The following is a 16,522-nucleotide window of genomic DNA, read 5'->3' on the forward strand; positions in this document are numbered from 1 at the left end:
TGATTGCCATCTTTTGGCTGAATAGGGCCTGAAACCGTTAAAGGGGTCATCTGATGCAACATGCACTTTTACAAGCTGTTTGAACTGAAATGTGTGTTGGCAGTGTGTGTACACAACCACCCTATAATAATAAAGATCCACCCAGTGTTTTATTTTTAAAAAAACTCGTTAAATCATTTCCCCTTTCTCAAATCGAGCTGATCTCAGATGTCTGTGTGATGTCACAAAAACATGCCCCTCCCATTAGAGTTTGATTGACAGTAGCATTTCAGCACAGTCTGGACTGGTGTCTTACCTTAGACCCGCCCTGAGTAAGCTTTCATCAGTCCGCCATTGTTTCACCACTGGTGTAGACAAGAATGTCTCCTAAGCGATTGAGGTGTTTTGTTGTTGGATGTAATAATGAACATAGTCGTCATTTACTCCCTACATCTGAGCCGCTGAAGACGCAGTGGATTATATTTGTTTCTGAAGGGAATGCCCCAATCTACTTAAATGCTTCTATCTTTGCGCAAATCATTTGTGGTCCAGCTTCACCTCAAGAAGAACTGTAGTGTGAGGTGTAGTGTGTAGTGTGAGTGTAAGGTTTTTTACTGAATCTTTGCAAATCGCCTTTCCTAATAATGTTCTAATTAGCATGTTTGATTATGAATGCGGCTAAAGTAAACAGTCCCTCAGAGAGCAGCTCGGAAGAGAGGGGCGGGATCAGCAGAGCTCATTAACATTTAAAGCAGCATGCAAGAAAACAGCTTGCACTGAAAAAAGCTGTTTTTGACAGGGTAAAAAGGTGGGTTTTTTACACTACCATTGAGAAATTTAAACCAAACTATACAGACTTTTCATTAAGACCCTAAAGAATCATATCAACTTGTGGAAAATGGGCATGCGATGAACCCTTTAAAAAATCAGGAGTTCAAACTAAATATTATGAGATTTGTTTTCTCTAATGAGGTTTTAATTTGATGAATTTTGCCACCTTACCAATGTTTAGAACTTGTCTAAACACTTATTTGTGTGATGCAATTTATCAAAGAAGAAGAAGAACACATCGAATTTAAACAGAAATGCCAGAATCAGCAACATCGTTCCACATTTAGCTCAAATTCTGTCTGAATATCAGTAAAATTTTGCACCAAATTTTGGTTTGTATTTACTGATGAACTTAAAAGAAATCCCATTAATGACAGAAAAATTAAACACATTTATTTGTTAGATCATTTTAGGTAATGGGGAAAATGGAAACAGATTGTTTACTTCCAAATGAATCCAAATGAAGATAGGCCAACTGTACTATGTGGGTGTCACAAATTTAGGAAACACTAAATTGGTTTAGAAAACAGGAAAACTTAAATATTATGCTTTGGGTATTAGACTATTAGAATGTTATAATTGGTATTATAGCCATTTGATAACTAACAGTAATTTTTGCAACAGTGAATTTAATATCATTTAAACACTGTGGGCCAGTTTTACTAACAGGTTGCGCAAGCGCAAACCATCTTTTGGCATTAAAATTCTACTGTCAGGTTTTACTAAAGACACGCAGTGATGAAATAGCACTGAAAAGGCATGGACAGTTATTTTTGCGCCTGACCTTATTGAATATGCATTTCTAGGAGTTTCCCTTTCAAATGCAAAATTTATGCGAGGAGAGTATTCAAATGAATCACGCAACGCGTTTTACTAACGTTTGTGCTCGTCAAATTGCTGACATTTGCGACATTATTTAACGCCCAAATAAATTTTGCACTTGAAATAGTTGCAATTATTGTTGGAGGAGGCACCGCAGCAAACAGAGAGCGCATAGTTGAAGGGAGAGGATTTTTTCCACACCTTTTAATTAATTTTGAATGCCAGAAGAACACATTATCCAAACATACTATTTACCAAGCCATGTTATTTTTCATTTGCATCAGAAAATAGAAGACGACTTTGAACCCTCAACTAGGAGTCATGCAATACCAGGTTTATCAAAGCTTCTAGCAAACCCTCATTTTTTGGCCTCTGGTTCTTTTCAACATACTGTGGCTTCTTTATTTCTTTATTCTTTATTTACTACGCTAATTTGCGCTGCGCTTGGTATATTGCGTTGGTCGATATGTAAATGAGATGTTGCGTCTGTGTTCTTAAATTTGCTCATTGTTAGTAAATCAATATTCTGCATTTTCACATCTGTAGCATGCATTTTGATAGGAAAGGATGACGAATATGATTTTTTTTTTTTTAAACTCATACGAAAAATTCTAACTCAGTGTGCAATGGCCTTTACAAACAAAAACATGACTTGTGACCCTATAAAAGTACACCATATTTGTGAAAAGAGGCAAGTAACAAAACCAAGCTTGGGAAAAAAGAGAAATCAAGTATTTTATTAACAAAACAATAAAGTGTACATCTTATGTACCAGCTGAATAAATGAAACTACTATTTTCTCTATTTGACAAACTGCTATGCATTGTATCAGTTCAGTTCTGTAAGTTCACAGGTCGATTTGTTCATACTGTAACCAGGGAACAGTTCAATCTCATCTCTGGCAGATGTTAAAAGGTTAATTGTAAAAGTCTATTTCTCCTGTTCAGGTTCTTGCACCTCTTTAATTTGCTGTTATTATTGTCTCTCATTACAGAAGAATCCAACAGGGACCTGACAGGTGACATCCTATCATCAGAGGGAGGCTTATAAAGCTGCTACTCTGGATTACTAGAGGAATTTTAAGACCTATATAAACCAGTATTTCCTTCATGTTAATGCTTAAAGAACTTTAGGATTTACCAAGCAGAGATAAAAGAGCATATTTCCAAAAAAACAAACAAAAAAAAGATGGCAGAGAGGCCGGTAAATATTCTTTTGAATCTCAGTGAAGTGAACACACTTCGTTCCTTCTCTTACACCAAACAATTAGTAAAAAGCTATTTTCTTTAAAAGCAAATTTGAAGAAATTGTAATTTCAGTCATGTATAACAATGAAATCAAGTACCATTGCACTAGATTAGCATAAGACGTTTATTGGAGTTCTGAATGAGTGTATATCCATCACAGAACAACACTGTGGTCTGGAACAAGAGTAATAAAAGCCAGTAACACCTGCCATTTATAGGGACAATATCTCAACTGTGTACTCACCTCTATATAGGACATAATCTAAGCCGTGTCTTGTGCATATGTAGGTCATTTAACATCCCACTGCCTCTCCTCTCATCCTTTTGTCCTTCATACAATAAAAGTCCACAACAAAAATAGTCATTTTCACATGCTGGCATATAAATCACTCGCTTTTCTCTCTCTCAGTAGCTTTTGGCAGATATGGGACGCACATGTTTGTGTGTGTGAGTGTGTGTGTGTTAACGTTACCTTCTCACGGGGACTGTTTGAAAGCACTGCCACTTTCTTTTGACCCTCAGTAAGAAGAGTTGTGTAAAAACAGGAGGTGAAATCGACACAACCATTACACAGGTTAATCTTTTCCTCGTTCCTTAGTATCCATTCTGTCTCTTTTTTTAGCAATGTGTTGCACTGTGAGCTCTCTATCTCTATTTTCGTCTGTTCTCCACATTTTCGGGAGATGCAAAATTTCCTCCTCTGTCCTCTCTGCACTAATCAGGTCACAGGCGTGAAGGAAGCTTTAGGCAAAACCTTTATGTGTTACTGCTGCATTATCCTGTTCTACTTAAAGAAGTGCTACCTCTAAGAAGACAGAAAAAGTGAGCGAGAAGAGAGAGATAAAAGTTTACAGCAACATAGTGGTGTTCAATTTCTCTTTGCATTCCCATGCACTTTGTTTACACATAGCTTGTTAAACTGAGTTTTCCCACAAATGGATACTTCCCTTTTGCCAGCACAGAATATTCTGGGTTCAATACATGTTAAGCTCATTCAACAGCATTTGTGGCATAAAGCTGATTACCACAAAAAATAATTAAGAATTTTCTTAGGTTACAAATATGCATGCACTTCAATGTAAGTAAACACAGCAAATAAAAAAAATTTATCTTATTAATTTTTGTCCCCTCTCTCTCCTGGACACCTAACACACTGTAGTTTAATACAACGATTGAGTCTACTTCCCACCAATGCACTTCACAAACAGCTGCATTCTACACACCATGTTTCCTAGTTACATCACAAACAAAATGCGTTGCTTCTTGATTTTTGATTGGTTCTAAACATAGCAGTGATTGACAAACCTAGATACAGCCATATAGCCGTGTCATGTTTTCCACATAGTCTGGACATCTCAATTAGTTTTTGACATTTTTGACTGAAGAATCTCATTAGTTTCAAAGCCAGAGGGGTGAAACTGCTTAATCGTGAAGCTTTGTAACACTTTTCAGACTCTCACTTCCTACAGTAGATCTATGGCAAAGAATGACAATTTCTCTGATAACATTGAGATTAACCGTGGAAATGTCATCTAATGTTTTTTTCAAATATTTAAATATTTAATGTCTGATGCTGGTAGGAAAAAGTAAAGCATTTACAACTTCTAACTACAAATCAGCTAGAGTTGTTGACATGTTTAAAGATTTTTAGCATTTTATTTGCTGCTGTTCTATACTTAAAATTACATTTCCCCCAGTAATGAAAATTCTATTATAATTTACTCACCCTCATGCCATTCTACATCCATAAGACTTTTGTTCATCTTTAAAACACAAATAATATATTTTTAATAGTCTCTTTTTATTTTTCTCCAGCCATTAAAAATCCACTAAACCAAAACTATCACACATCAAAAAGCAAACTGAATCATTTATAATCATATACAGTATAATATAATCATTCATAATAATATAATCCAGTTGGTGTTCTGATGCGTCAAACACTGTGTTTACCATATTTCATGCTCTCAACAACCTGAAATATACTATAATAATAATAATAATAATGTTTCTTTATTATTAAAGATACCGCTCACCCAAAAATGCAAATTCTGTCAGCACAGTTTACATGTCATTCCAAACCCATAGGACACAAATGAAGGTATTTTTCATAAAAACCTGAGAGGAATCTCTCCCTGTCCCTTTTGTTTCTGTCACATGTGTGTCACATGCTAGGATAAACCTTGCTGGTTCTTGTGCCTTTTCTTATTTCTTCACAAGACTTGCATCAATCCACTCGATTAATTTTTTTTAGTTACCTGGACTTGAAGGGGAAATGGAGGGACAGAATCCTGCTGAGTGTCCATGAAACTCATGTCACATGTTGACTATTGAACTACTGAATATCAGAGGTTACCTCATTAAAATGCATGTATATTTAATAAGCTAAATGCAGAGACAATTTACAGTCTGTTGTGGAAGAACTTTCTTTTTAACATTGTAACAACATAAGTAACATTTTGGCTTTTCCTTTTTCCTACTCATTGTCATGAGACTGTGTTCTTTGGAGCATGTTATCACTCCGCTTAATATGTTTGTTTTTTATCACAAATGTGTAAGCACAATATATTTATAAGATTTTGTTCTCAAACTGTTTGAAAAATCGAAACTAAACCCTACTCTAAATCCAACCGATAGTGATACCCAAAGCAAACATGAGAAGAAAAAACATCTGTCGAATCAACCATGCCATTTTAGTTTGCTTCTACTAGTCTGAGCTCTTTTATTGTGACTCGTGTTACACGGGACTTGCTTTACACGTCATTATTGCAATGCTGTACCAGGTGAGCTACCGAGCAAGTTTACTACATCAGAGAAGCCAAATATATGGAGATGTAAATGTCAAATATACTGGTTTACAAATCAAGCACTATGGTAAAAGTGTTTTTAGATCATAACATAGTGTTGTGCAAGAAAATATAAGCCTTTATTAACTGATAATCTACCCCTGTGATATTAAATTGTGTAAAAAGGAAAAATAAAAAAAAGTTGTTTTACTGCCACTAGTGTTTATTTCAGCAGGGGAAATTGCAATGAATTGCATGTACACAAGTAGGTATGTTTTTGTTTTTGTTTTTGTTTTATTATATTTGTTTTGCAAGAATGCAGGCAGAGGCACATTATTACCAATAAGCCTATTCTGGTTAAATATAAAGAAAAAGAAGAGCAGCACTGAAGCTCACAGTGTTTCTATCACTTCCTGTTATTCTGTATCCAGGTGCTTTTCAGCATTAAATTATCCTAAACCTCCTGTAATTCAATCTTTAAAATGTCCCATTATGAAGCAATCACAGGAAACTAACGAACCATTTCTGTCCTGTCCATCATCCTCTCTCATCAACAAGATCATCGACCATGTGTGTCTGTGTGTGTGAGACTTCATGATCAAACAGCCAGAACAGTGTGTTAATAATCAGACCGAGTCAAAACATCATGGTGGCCACGTACAAACAGAAACACACTCTCTCACACACACACACACACACTTTAGATTTCCATGTGCTTCAGAGGGAGCCGGAACAGAGAGACTCCCTGAGGTGGAATTAATGAAAAACCCTTTCATGGAAAACTCATCAAGCTGAGAGAGAGAGGAGGAGACTACTAGCATGTGTATGAGAGAGAGAGAGAGGAATGGAGAAAGTAAGAAAGAGATAGCATGTCCTTGTGTGTGTAGTGAGTGGAGGGGGGGTCAGAGCGCGTGACCTCTCATTTCATACTTTAATTAAAATCTCCCCCTGACGTCCTCCTCTCTTCCATGCTGGCTCGCCTTCCCACAGAGGCCAGCGTGCACACACACACACACACACACACACACACACACACACACACACACACACACACACATTCTTTCCTCGGCCCTCCACACCCGTACACAAACACACACTTCATTTGAAAAGACATGTTTACTCTATCTCTAATGTCCCCCTGTGTTTCATTAGCTCTGTAACATTCTGTAAACACCAGGGGAACTTTCAGAGCATTGCTTACACCACCATTACACTGAATACACAAGAGAACTATCAGATGCTAAAACACATCATATGCAAACAGCTAATGGATCCACAAAAAAAAGTCTTTTTGAGCACCCGAATGAGAATTTTGTCAATTAAGGATAAACCCCTTGTTACGATTTGTGTACAAACGGCTTTTCTTACGATTTACACAGAGATCTGTTCTGCTCGTGTTTTATGATTAAGGCCCCTTGAGTCCACAGACATCATATTTAACTTGTGCGCAACATTGCGAGAACAGCTGTTATCAGAGTAATCCATCATTTGTTTTACAGTGTGTTTCACCTGCTCAGCAAAAAAAAAAAAAAAAAAAACAAGAACTAAGCACTGTTATGTCCTAAAGACCAACATGAGTGTGTGCACACCTATGAAGATGTGTGTGTGTGTGTGTGTGTGTGTGTGTGTGTGTGTGTGTGTGTGTGTGTGTGTGTGTGTGATAAACAGCAGCTGGAGTTTCCCACAGATCAAACAGAGCAAGAACAATAATGAACAAAGTGCTGAAACCCCATGATGAACTTTATGCCCAATAAAGAGGTGCTTTATGCTGATATGAATGTAACTCATCCATTCAATACCAGACCACAACCACTTCAAGATAAACCGTAACCTCAGTTCAACATAAAAGAGATACCCAGATATCCAGACTGTTAGATTTAATCATCTCCTCTTTAGATCTCTAATATGTATCGCATATGAAATTGTCTGTGGATAAAATAATATGAAAAGTTATTTTTCAAAAATTCTAAATACTTACATTTAATTAAATTTATATAGGTATATGGTAACTTATACCTCTTCACATTTTACAAATCTTCTGTGATTAACATATTTTTGACTTAAAATTATTTTAAAATTAATATTGAATTAATATTGAAAAGAAAACCTTATGTTTAATTAGTCTGGCATGTTATTATAATTCAAAATAATTAATATTATATCATTATTTGTAAATAAATAGATATAAGTAAATGTTTGATTATAAATATATTTACTACTAATAATAAATTATATAGAGGGAGAGAGAGAATCTTTTTTCTTTTCTTTTTTTTTTGGTTACAAAACTGCTTCACTGCTTGTTTATCTCTGAAAAATGTTTATCTGTCGAATCAAAGTCACGTGAAATGACCAACAAATGTCATGTGCTAATCAACATGCAGAATAAAAAACATATAAAATATGAAATTATATCATCTAGAGCCCTCTTGCAGAACCTCATGACTATATGACAAGTTCAAAAAGTGCATTAAAATATAAGATAATTTTGCCTTTTTGTGACAAGTTTAATTCAGGTTATATAAATTCATGTGCTGCATCCCCCAAACACATAATAATATTTATGAATTAATAATGCATACTTATTTAAGTTTAATGTGATTAATAATAATTAATCATAATTTACAACTTTATAATTCATTATATTGTTCAATTTATTTATTTTCTTTTTTTATTAAGATGGGTTTACACATATATATATATTTAATGTCCATGGAAAATATGTTAATATCTTTCTATTCACTTTATATTTTTTATTTAATTTACTTTCTTTTAATATTTATTTAATTTATTTTTTTTTTAATTTACTGTTACCAATATATATATATATATTGGTATATATATATATATATATATATATATATATATATATATATATATATATATATATATATATATATATATATATATATATATATATATATATATATATATATATATAGTTTTTTTTTTTTTCTTTTTTCATTTACATTTATGTCCTTGGCAAATGTTATCTAAGTGATTTACTTTGTGACCAATTCTTGTAAGTACACAATGTGCATTTCAATAAACATTTAATTAGCCATGTTCTGTTCGACTGCATCTCTAAACAAACACCACACAAAGGAACCCACACACTGACTGCATGTAAGGTGATATTTTCCAAACTCCCATCAATCCACCTCATCTCCGAGAACACACAGTTACACTTGCACCCACAACAGCAGATGGACACACGCAAACACAATAGCACCATAAAGACATCAACAGTATTTTAATTCCTAGTTCGCTAACACATTTCTTTTATGATATGCAGCATGCCACTACAAAGCTATCAGCTGTCTGAGCAGCTGCATCGGCGGTTTCCAATAGAGTCACTAAAGCTTTGAGAGATCTGAACACACACACACACAAAGGGTATCTATTTCAACCACACATGTACAACAGCCGACCATAAACTCCACAGCCATATGTAATGATTGATATTAGAGGATTAAAAATATACTGCAGCCTTGAAAGCGTGGCAATCGAAACCTTTCGCGATAATACGAGTGCAAAAAAAAAGTGTGGATGGATTACAGATCTGGTTCTGTGTCACAAATTCACACACTCTTCTATTTTCCTTCCACTAATCCCTCACTCCTCCATAACACACTGTGGAAGGGCCGAATCAAACCTTGCTGACTGATAGAGGCTCGTGTTACTGCTGCAAAGGACCTGAAGGTCAAGGGAAGACAGAGACGTCTGTTTGAGTTTAGTGCATTTGTGCACGTGTGCAGGAGAAAGAGGGAAAAACAGCGGGCGAGTACAAGATAAGGGGAATTTTTAAATGAAAGCAATCACACTGACATCAATTAACTGTCTGTGTATAATTTGCTGTCTAGGGTGCCAGCGCTGCTGCTATGAGTATTTGTTTTGACTGTAATCCGTGGCCTTTAAAATGTCTCCCATTTGAAGATCAGAGAAAGAGAACACACATTGACACACTCCTCTCACACCGAGCATTCACACAACTTGAACTCTGTGACAGGGAAATCTTCAAAGAACCAAATACCCATTTTTGCAGAGTGTTTGCACTAAGCTACGTCTGTCATCTCACTTTCTCACAAACGCACACACTAATGAACACACAGGCCTGAATAAGCTCCACTTCACAGATGGAGAGTTTCTAAGAGAAAGGTCACAACACAAAGCCAATCAGCCGTGATACATCACCGTCCGTTTAAGGCTTTCTGGAAGTGAATGTGATTCTACGTAAATAAATAATTCAGTAAATAAAGGCTGACTAAGTGCAGGCTAACTGTAAGAGAAGACATAGGCATTTTTTTTACTATTACGAGCAAAAACAAAAAAACAGCAAGTCAGATGCCTTTTATGGACATTCAAAACTTCCATGCGAGTGAATCAGCCTTTAAATAATGGAAAACATTGTGTGCAACAGAAACCGATTGCAAAGTCTGTTGAGCATTGTGAAGTGCTGCAGTAAATCAACTATTAGTTTTTATGCTGATCCAAGATGCGTTTTTTGTTGCTTCAAAACATTTACCGTTAGAATTTAGTCATAAAAGGAAATGCTCGGAGTGATGAATGACTCTGTAAAGCAGACAGACCAAGTCAGCACCTATAGGGCATTTTTTTCTGTCTGCCAGAAAAAGCTCACGGATTAAATGACGGTCAGAGAACACATATCTTTTCAACAAAGACGAGCGCTGAGGAAGTAGTCAGACTTGATGAATAACAGCAGCGTAGCTCAAGAAAGGACACAGAAAGATATTTGAGTCTCACAACATGGGGTGGATGGGTGGCTGTGCTGTTTAGTTTCTTCTCCTGTTAACTTGGGTTGTTTTATAAAACCTATTTAAAGAAACAATAATGTGCCAGTTGAGCAGAACCTCTTTATCCGGTCATGATGAGTCAAAGTGCCAAACTTTGACTCAGTATGAGTCATTTCTGAATCAAAGAGCCACCCTTTGTACCCTAACCAAGAAAATCTATGAGAAAACAATTTCACGAGGTGGCAATTTCATATGAATTTGTACGATTTTTAGAACCAAAAAATGAAGTAAACAGTACGAAAACATATGAATGAAATTAGCCACCAATTCGGCGAAAGTAAAGAGTATGTTGGCCTCAGTCTCTCAATTTAAACTACTCAGTTAGGTCTTTAGAGAATTCAAGTGACAGAGGTCCAAGAGTTTAACCCACGCTGTCTGCCCTTGCTATCTGATCTCCACTCAGCTCTGCCAAATTTAAAACATTAGCAGGCCAGACATGAATTAAATAGTCATTATACAGAGATAGAAACATTTAAATGTGGCGGTTTTGAGCTAGAGTTGGTCAGAGTTTGGATTCTAAGATGCATTTTCATGACGAATGAGAACAAATGAGCAAATTGGAAGTCAGGACAATGGTCTACTTCCTCGCATAAATATGTTGTGATACAAATTTCAAAACACATTTGTAAATTTGCCGATTAATCCTGAGGCATAAAAAGTATTAATACGATTAGGATATAATTCAAAGTGGAGCCAAAAAGGGCGGGAGGACTGTTAGAGAGCACCCTTTTAAAACTGCCGCTCTAGGCAATATGAAAAATTAATTAATTTCTGCAGAGAATCAATTTCTATATTAGACACCGCCGGGGAGCGAGCGCTCAGGCAGGAATCAGATTCTAATCTCGTTCCAGTAACTTGTGTCACAAGCGCTTAACATCTCCTCGCCAGTGCCAATGGCTGCCTAAATGTGCTCTTTAATAAGCAAGCAGCTATGAGCCGGTGTCATAAATTTGCTAACAGACACCAAGGTTTAGATAAGCAAACCTGTACTGTTCTTTCAAACAAGGCTCGCTTAGTTCTCTTTAATTGATAAACAAGTGTAGCCTACAACTACAGCTAATTGTTTTGTTGTGAAATAACTCAATCTTTTCTTCTTTTTTTTGGTCCTCTGACAAACATTGTTCTGGGTTGCATTTCCAAAAAGCATCATAAACTTAAGCTGATCGCAAAAATGGCAATTATGATTTGATACTTTTAGGAAACGCAGTCGTTTGAATCAGCAGTCAGCAGTGAGCGAACGCTTTCTGTCATTGATTGGTTCTGTCTTGCAGAATTTGCTTATATTTGGATGAGCAGGAAAATAGTTCTATTCCAGTTATTCCCTAATATTGTTTATTTGTCCAATTCAATACATATTATAGGCCGATGCATTAAATTTCTAGCTAAACATGTTAAACATAATCACTGAAAAAAGGCTGAGTAACGGTATTTTTTTATTTGAGTACTGATACTTTCGATACCTCAATATATCAGTATTAGGTCCGCCTATCCCTACTCTCGAGCGTGCAGATGCATCAGTATGTTTGAATCACTCTAAAGGTCAGATAAATTTGCTTTATTAATAGGCTACTAAAGGGTCATTGTTTTCAAAGCACGCAAACTTTGATGGCAACAATGTCAGCAGCAAACTATAGGCTACAATGACAGCTCAACAGAATCTAGAGCTTTTATAACCAGTGGTCTGAACTGATAATAACAGTCAATAACTACCAGGGCTAATATACACACATGCTCAGAATTGTTGGTATCCTTGGTAAATATGATCAAAGAAGTATATGAAATTAAATCTGCATTGTTAATCCTTTAGATCTTTTATTTAAAAAATTCACAAAAATCTAACCTTTCATTGGAGAATAAGAATTTATGAAATAAATGTTTTTCTCTAATGCACATTGGATACAATTCAATGTACCCTTTTATTCAACACTTTTTGTAACCTCCATTTGCCAAAATAACAGCTGAGTTTTCTAAAAGAGATCAGAGACCATTCCTTCAAACAGAATCACTCCAGACCCTTCAGATTCACAGCTCTATGACGGTGCTTCTTCTCTTCAGTTCACCACACTCATTTTCTATAGGGTTTAGGTCACGGAACTAGAATGCCCATAGCAGAAGCTTGGTTTTGTGCCCAGTGACCCATTTTTGTGTTGTTTTTAAGGTTTGTTTTTGGATTACCATCCAAACAAACAACTCCATAAAAAATATAACAAACACAGTCACTTTTTTATTTATTTTTTATCTGTTGGTATTTGATGGAGTCAATGATGCCATGTTTTTAAACAAGAGGTCCAGGACCTCCAGCAGAAATAGAGGCGCACAACATTAAAAATACAGCAGTATATTTCATTGTACACATGGGGAACTTTTTTTCCCTGTGTTCACCAAACCCATCTTGAGTGTTTGCTGCTAAAAAGCTAATTTTTTTTGAATATGCTGGAGATTGTTTTTTGGTAAAAGCATTTTCATTTCTTGATTTTTTGCTTGAAGACCTCCCAAACAACATGTGGTGATGAAGGTTTTCTGACCCGAAACTCAACTATTTTCTGCAATTCTCCAGCTGTGATCCTTGAAGAGTCTTTGGCCACTCAAACTCTCCTCCTCAGCATGCATTAGGATGATATAGACACATGTCCTCTCCATTCAGATTCATAACATTTTCTGCTGATTGGAACTTCTTAATTATTGCCTTGATGGTGGAAATGGGAATTTTCACTACTCTAGCTCTTTTCTTAAAGCCACTTTCTAATTTGTGAAGCTCAATTATCTTTTGCTGCATAATCAGAAATATATTTTTTTGTTTTTTCTCATTGTGATGGGTGATTAATTTTGAATTTGGCCTTTGTTTTCCCTCCTGTATATATTCCTGTGAAACAGGAAGCCATGGCTGGATAACTTCAAGTTCATAATCACCCTGGTGTGCTCAAAATTGTGAATATGAATGGGAATATATTTCAGATATATTTTACTCATAAGAATTTCTAGGGGTACCAGTAATTATGTCCCACGTGTATTTGAGAGAAAAAAAAAATATTTTTGTGATTTTTTAAAAATAAAAGATCAAACGGATTAACAATGTGAATTTATTTTCACAGCCTACTTTGTTCATATTTACCAAGTGTATCAACAATTCTGAGCAAGTGTGTAATCATGCCACGTTGTGAGTCACTGCAAATTCGTTCTAGGTGTTCAAATGGAAACTGCATGTTTCATAAACAACGAAAGACATTATATGAGTCCTTGAAGTGATACTTGTGTGCATCTGATCTGCTATGGGATAACTGCCGATTAACCTGTGAGTTGACATTCGCTTTAACTCGTAACAAAAGCAGACTAGTCCCATTAAATATTTATATAATAGACTGATACGATCTCTCTCCCTCTCACTTTTCCATATCTCCACAAGTGTTTGTTCTAACCTGATACGTTTTAGAAAGAGACAAACAGCTACATTCAGTTCAATTCTGACTGCCTGATTGATGGTGAAAGACACCTGTCCTGCCCAAAAGGTGAGTGTGGTGTACTGTATATTTAATGAATTTCAGTATAAAAGTAACCTGATATGTGCACAATTATCAAAGGCTAAACTGTCAAGATATGTGCACGATTATCAAAGGTCAAACTGTTCAAACTGGATCATAAGCAGATAAATGTGCTGTGCTCAGCAAAGAACAGTTTGTCTGCGCAAGATACAGAACTGATAGAACCTCAATAGAGCCGCATAGTGCAATGTGCCAAGTACTTAAATTATTTTTACTTTAATGCAACTTTTTAAAACTTTTTTATGTTTACAGTATAGAAAAGAAGCCCACTCATCCCGCGTAGCTCTGAGAAGGCTATATTTACCTTGCATTGGTACAGTCGATATACAGAGCCTCGAAGTCTTTTCTCGATATAAGTTTGCAGCGATTGACTCCGGGCTGAATCGCGCCGAGTCCACGGAGGACGCGAACCTGCTCCACGTTGCACACTACAGGCGTTATCTCCAGACGTTTGAGTTTAGTGTATACGGTATGCAGTCCACCGACCAGGTGCTTGAGAAACAGGTCAAACGCTTGCGGGAGGCAGATGAGCTCGTTGCCGTTGACAGTGAAAGACGCGAGCTTTGCGCCTCGGACCTCGACCATTTTACACTCGTTGTTTTGAGGGGTGTTTTCCACCGGAGAAGGAGTGGAATACACGGGTTTGTGCGGGAGACTTCCAATGGGGATGCCCGGGCTCCGATCTGAGAGCAGTTCCGATCTGAAGAGGCTCGGTCCGGATGGGGTGACGGACGGTGAGGGCGAGAGGGTCGCCGGGGTCGAGGAGTTGACCGCCGCGGCGACCGACATCGGAGGCGCATGGGCCATCGGTGTCGCGGGCAGCAGCGCAGCCGGTGTGGCCATGTTCAACACTAAATAAATGTCTTGAAAGTGTTCGGACAAAAGTAACGTATCACGGGAGAATTACGAAAACAACAACAAAAACAACTCGAAAAGTAAAATCAGCAGGACACGGGGGGGAACGAGATGTTGCCTGTGCGTCACGACATCGATCAAAGCGTGATAGTGACAGTGGGAATAAGTGAGGAGCTGCGCTGGTGCTCGGACGAGCTGAATCTGTCACATTGTGGTCCGGAGGAGGAGCCAAGAAACAAAGAGTTTGGAAGAGACAGAGCGCGCACGTGCGTTCCTTTCTTTCAGAGCAGGTAGATCTGAAACAATAAACTTCCCAAGAACTCATGCTATTGCTCATGTTGAGCAAGGTTTACAGGGTACCCTTTATAATACTCACAATAAAGATAAACAAATAGAACAACAGACTAAACGTTGAGCGTGTTTTTTTAAGCCATTGCCTGTTAAGTTGGTTATGTTATGCAACTTGGGAAGGTTACAAAGTTTATGGAAGGACAGCCGTATATTGTATGAATTCATGCTTGAAATGAAATGAACAATAACAGCACTTCAATAGTTAATGGCGCTTTGTACATGCACATGGGCAAGTGATTAATTCGCCGCGTGAGAAATTCTGATGAAACAATATTGAAAGCAATTTAAATAAAGCTCATTTAAATGTCAATTCTCATGGTTGGGGTTTTAATATAATTGGCTATTTAATTAAAACAATTTTCACGGTCATTAATACAGCCCGAGCGTTGTAGTGCACTGACATATTTTAATTACATGGTATTAACAAAATCGATATGCCTTAGAAAGCACGGTGAAAATTTGAATAAGAAATGATTAAAGCAATTATACATCATCCCCTTATGGACATTACGAGTATATGACTGGTCAACACTGAGAAAGAGAATAAAACAACTTACTGTGCGGTTGCAACACTTTTTAAGTAATCTAAGGAGTGAAGAAGAAAAAAAACATAGGCTACTTGCTGCTTATAAGAAGAATCATTTTCCACTTTTTTGTTACATTATGAGGTCGAACATAAAAAGAGACAGGATATAAAGCTTATACTGCCATCTATTGTGAAGGATTTAGGAAGTGAAAATAATTAAACTGAAATGTCAATGACTATTTGTTATTTGCAAATACCTAAAAGTGCTCATGACTTGAGATCCTATGGTTGGTAAGGGTTCTCAACATTTACAACCGCTAATCTCTGAATAAACACTTATGGTGTCTCTTGAGGCACAGAGACATTCACCTCAATTATCAAAATACACTTCTCAGAGGCATCATGATATCCCTGGTACAGCAGGAGTCACTTATGTACCCGATTTCATTGACACTTACAGCCTGCCGCTTGGGATTAGTGACATTTCACAACACATTTCACAAAAAGTGTAGTTCTCCAGTCAGTCAGACAATCCTAGTATACACACAATGTTATCTGCCAATATTTTTACAATTATTTTACAATACCATTTTTAAATGGCCACTCTAAATGATTTTATATGCATGGTTTAAGAGTTCACTTCTGCTTTCATGCTGATGTTGATTGCTCACATTCGCAGCAATCTGTCAGACAATCATGATCTGTTCTGTTTTCTCATGTTACAACTTTGCATTTACCAACATATCTCTACAATAAAACTGTTGCTGTTGAATTA

The 16,522-nt window shown here is 36.6% G+C and overlaps 1 protein-coding gene across 1 annotated transcript in view; it reads right to left on the reverse strand.

The window, feature by feature from the left end:
* The window catches only part of LOC109058562 (dachshund homolog 1-like), a 52,482-nt gene extending 37,307 nt beyond the window's left edge, over nt 1–15,175 (reverse strand). The window contains exon 1 of the mRNA XM_042716379.1: nt 14,320–15,175. Within this exon, the coding sequence (XP_042572313.1) occupies nt 14,320–14,858 (539 nt within the window). The 5' untranslated portion in view covers nt 14,859–15,175. The remainder of the gene's footprint in view (nt 1–14,319) is intronic.
* Between the last annotated feature and the right edge of the window lie 1,347 nt (nt 15,176–16,522).

Source organism: Cyprinus carpio, chromosome B1 (genome assembly GCF_018340385.1).
Source record: "Cyprinus carpio isolate SPL01 chromosome B1, ASM1834038v1, whole genome shotgun sequence".
NCBI lineage: Eukaryota > Metazoa > Chordata > Actinopteri > Cypriniformes > Cyprinidae > Cyprinus > Cyprinus carpio.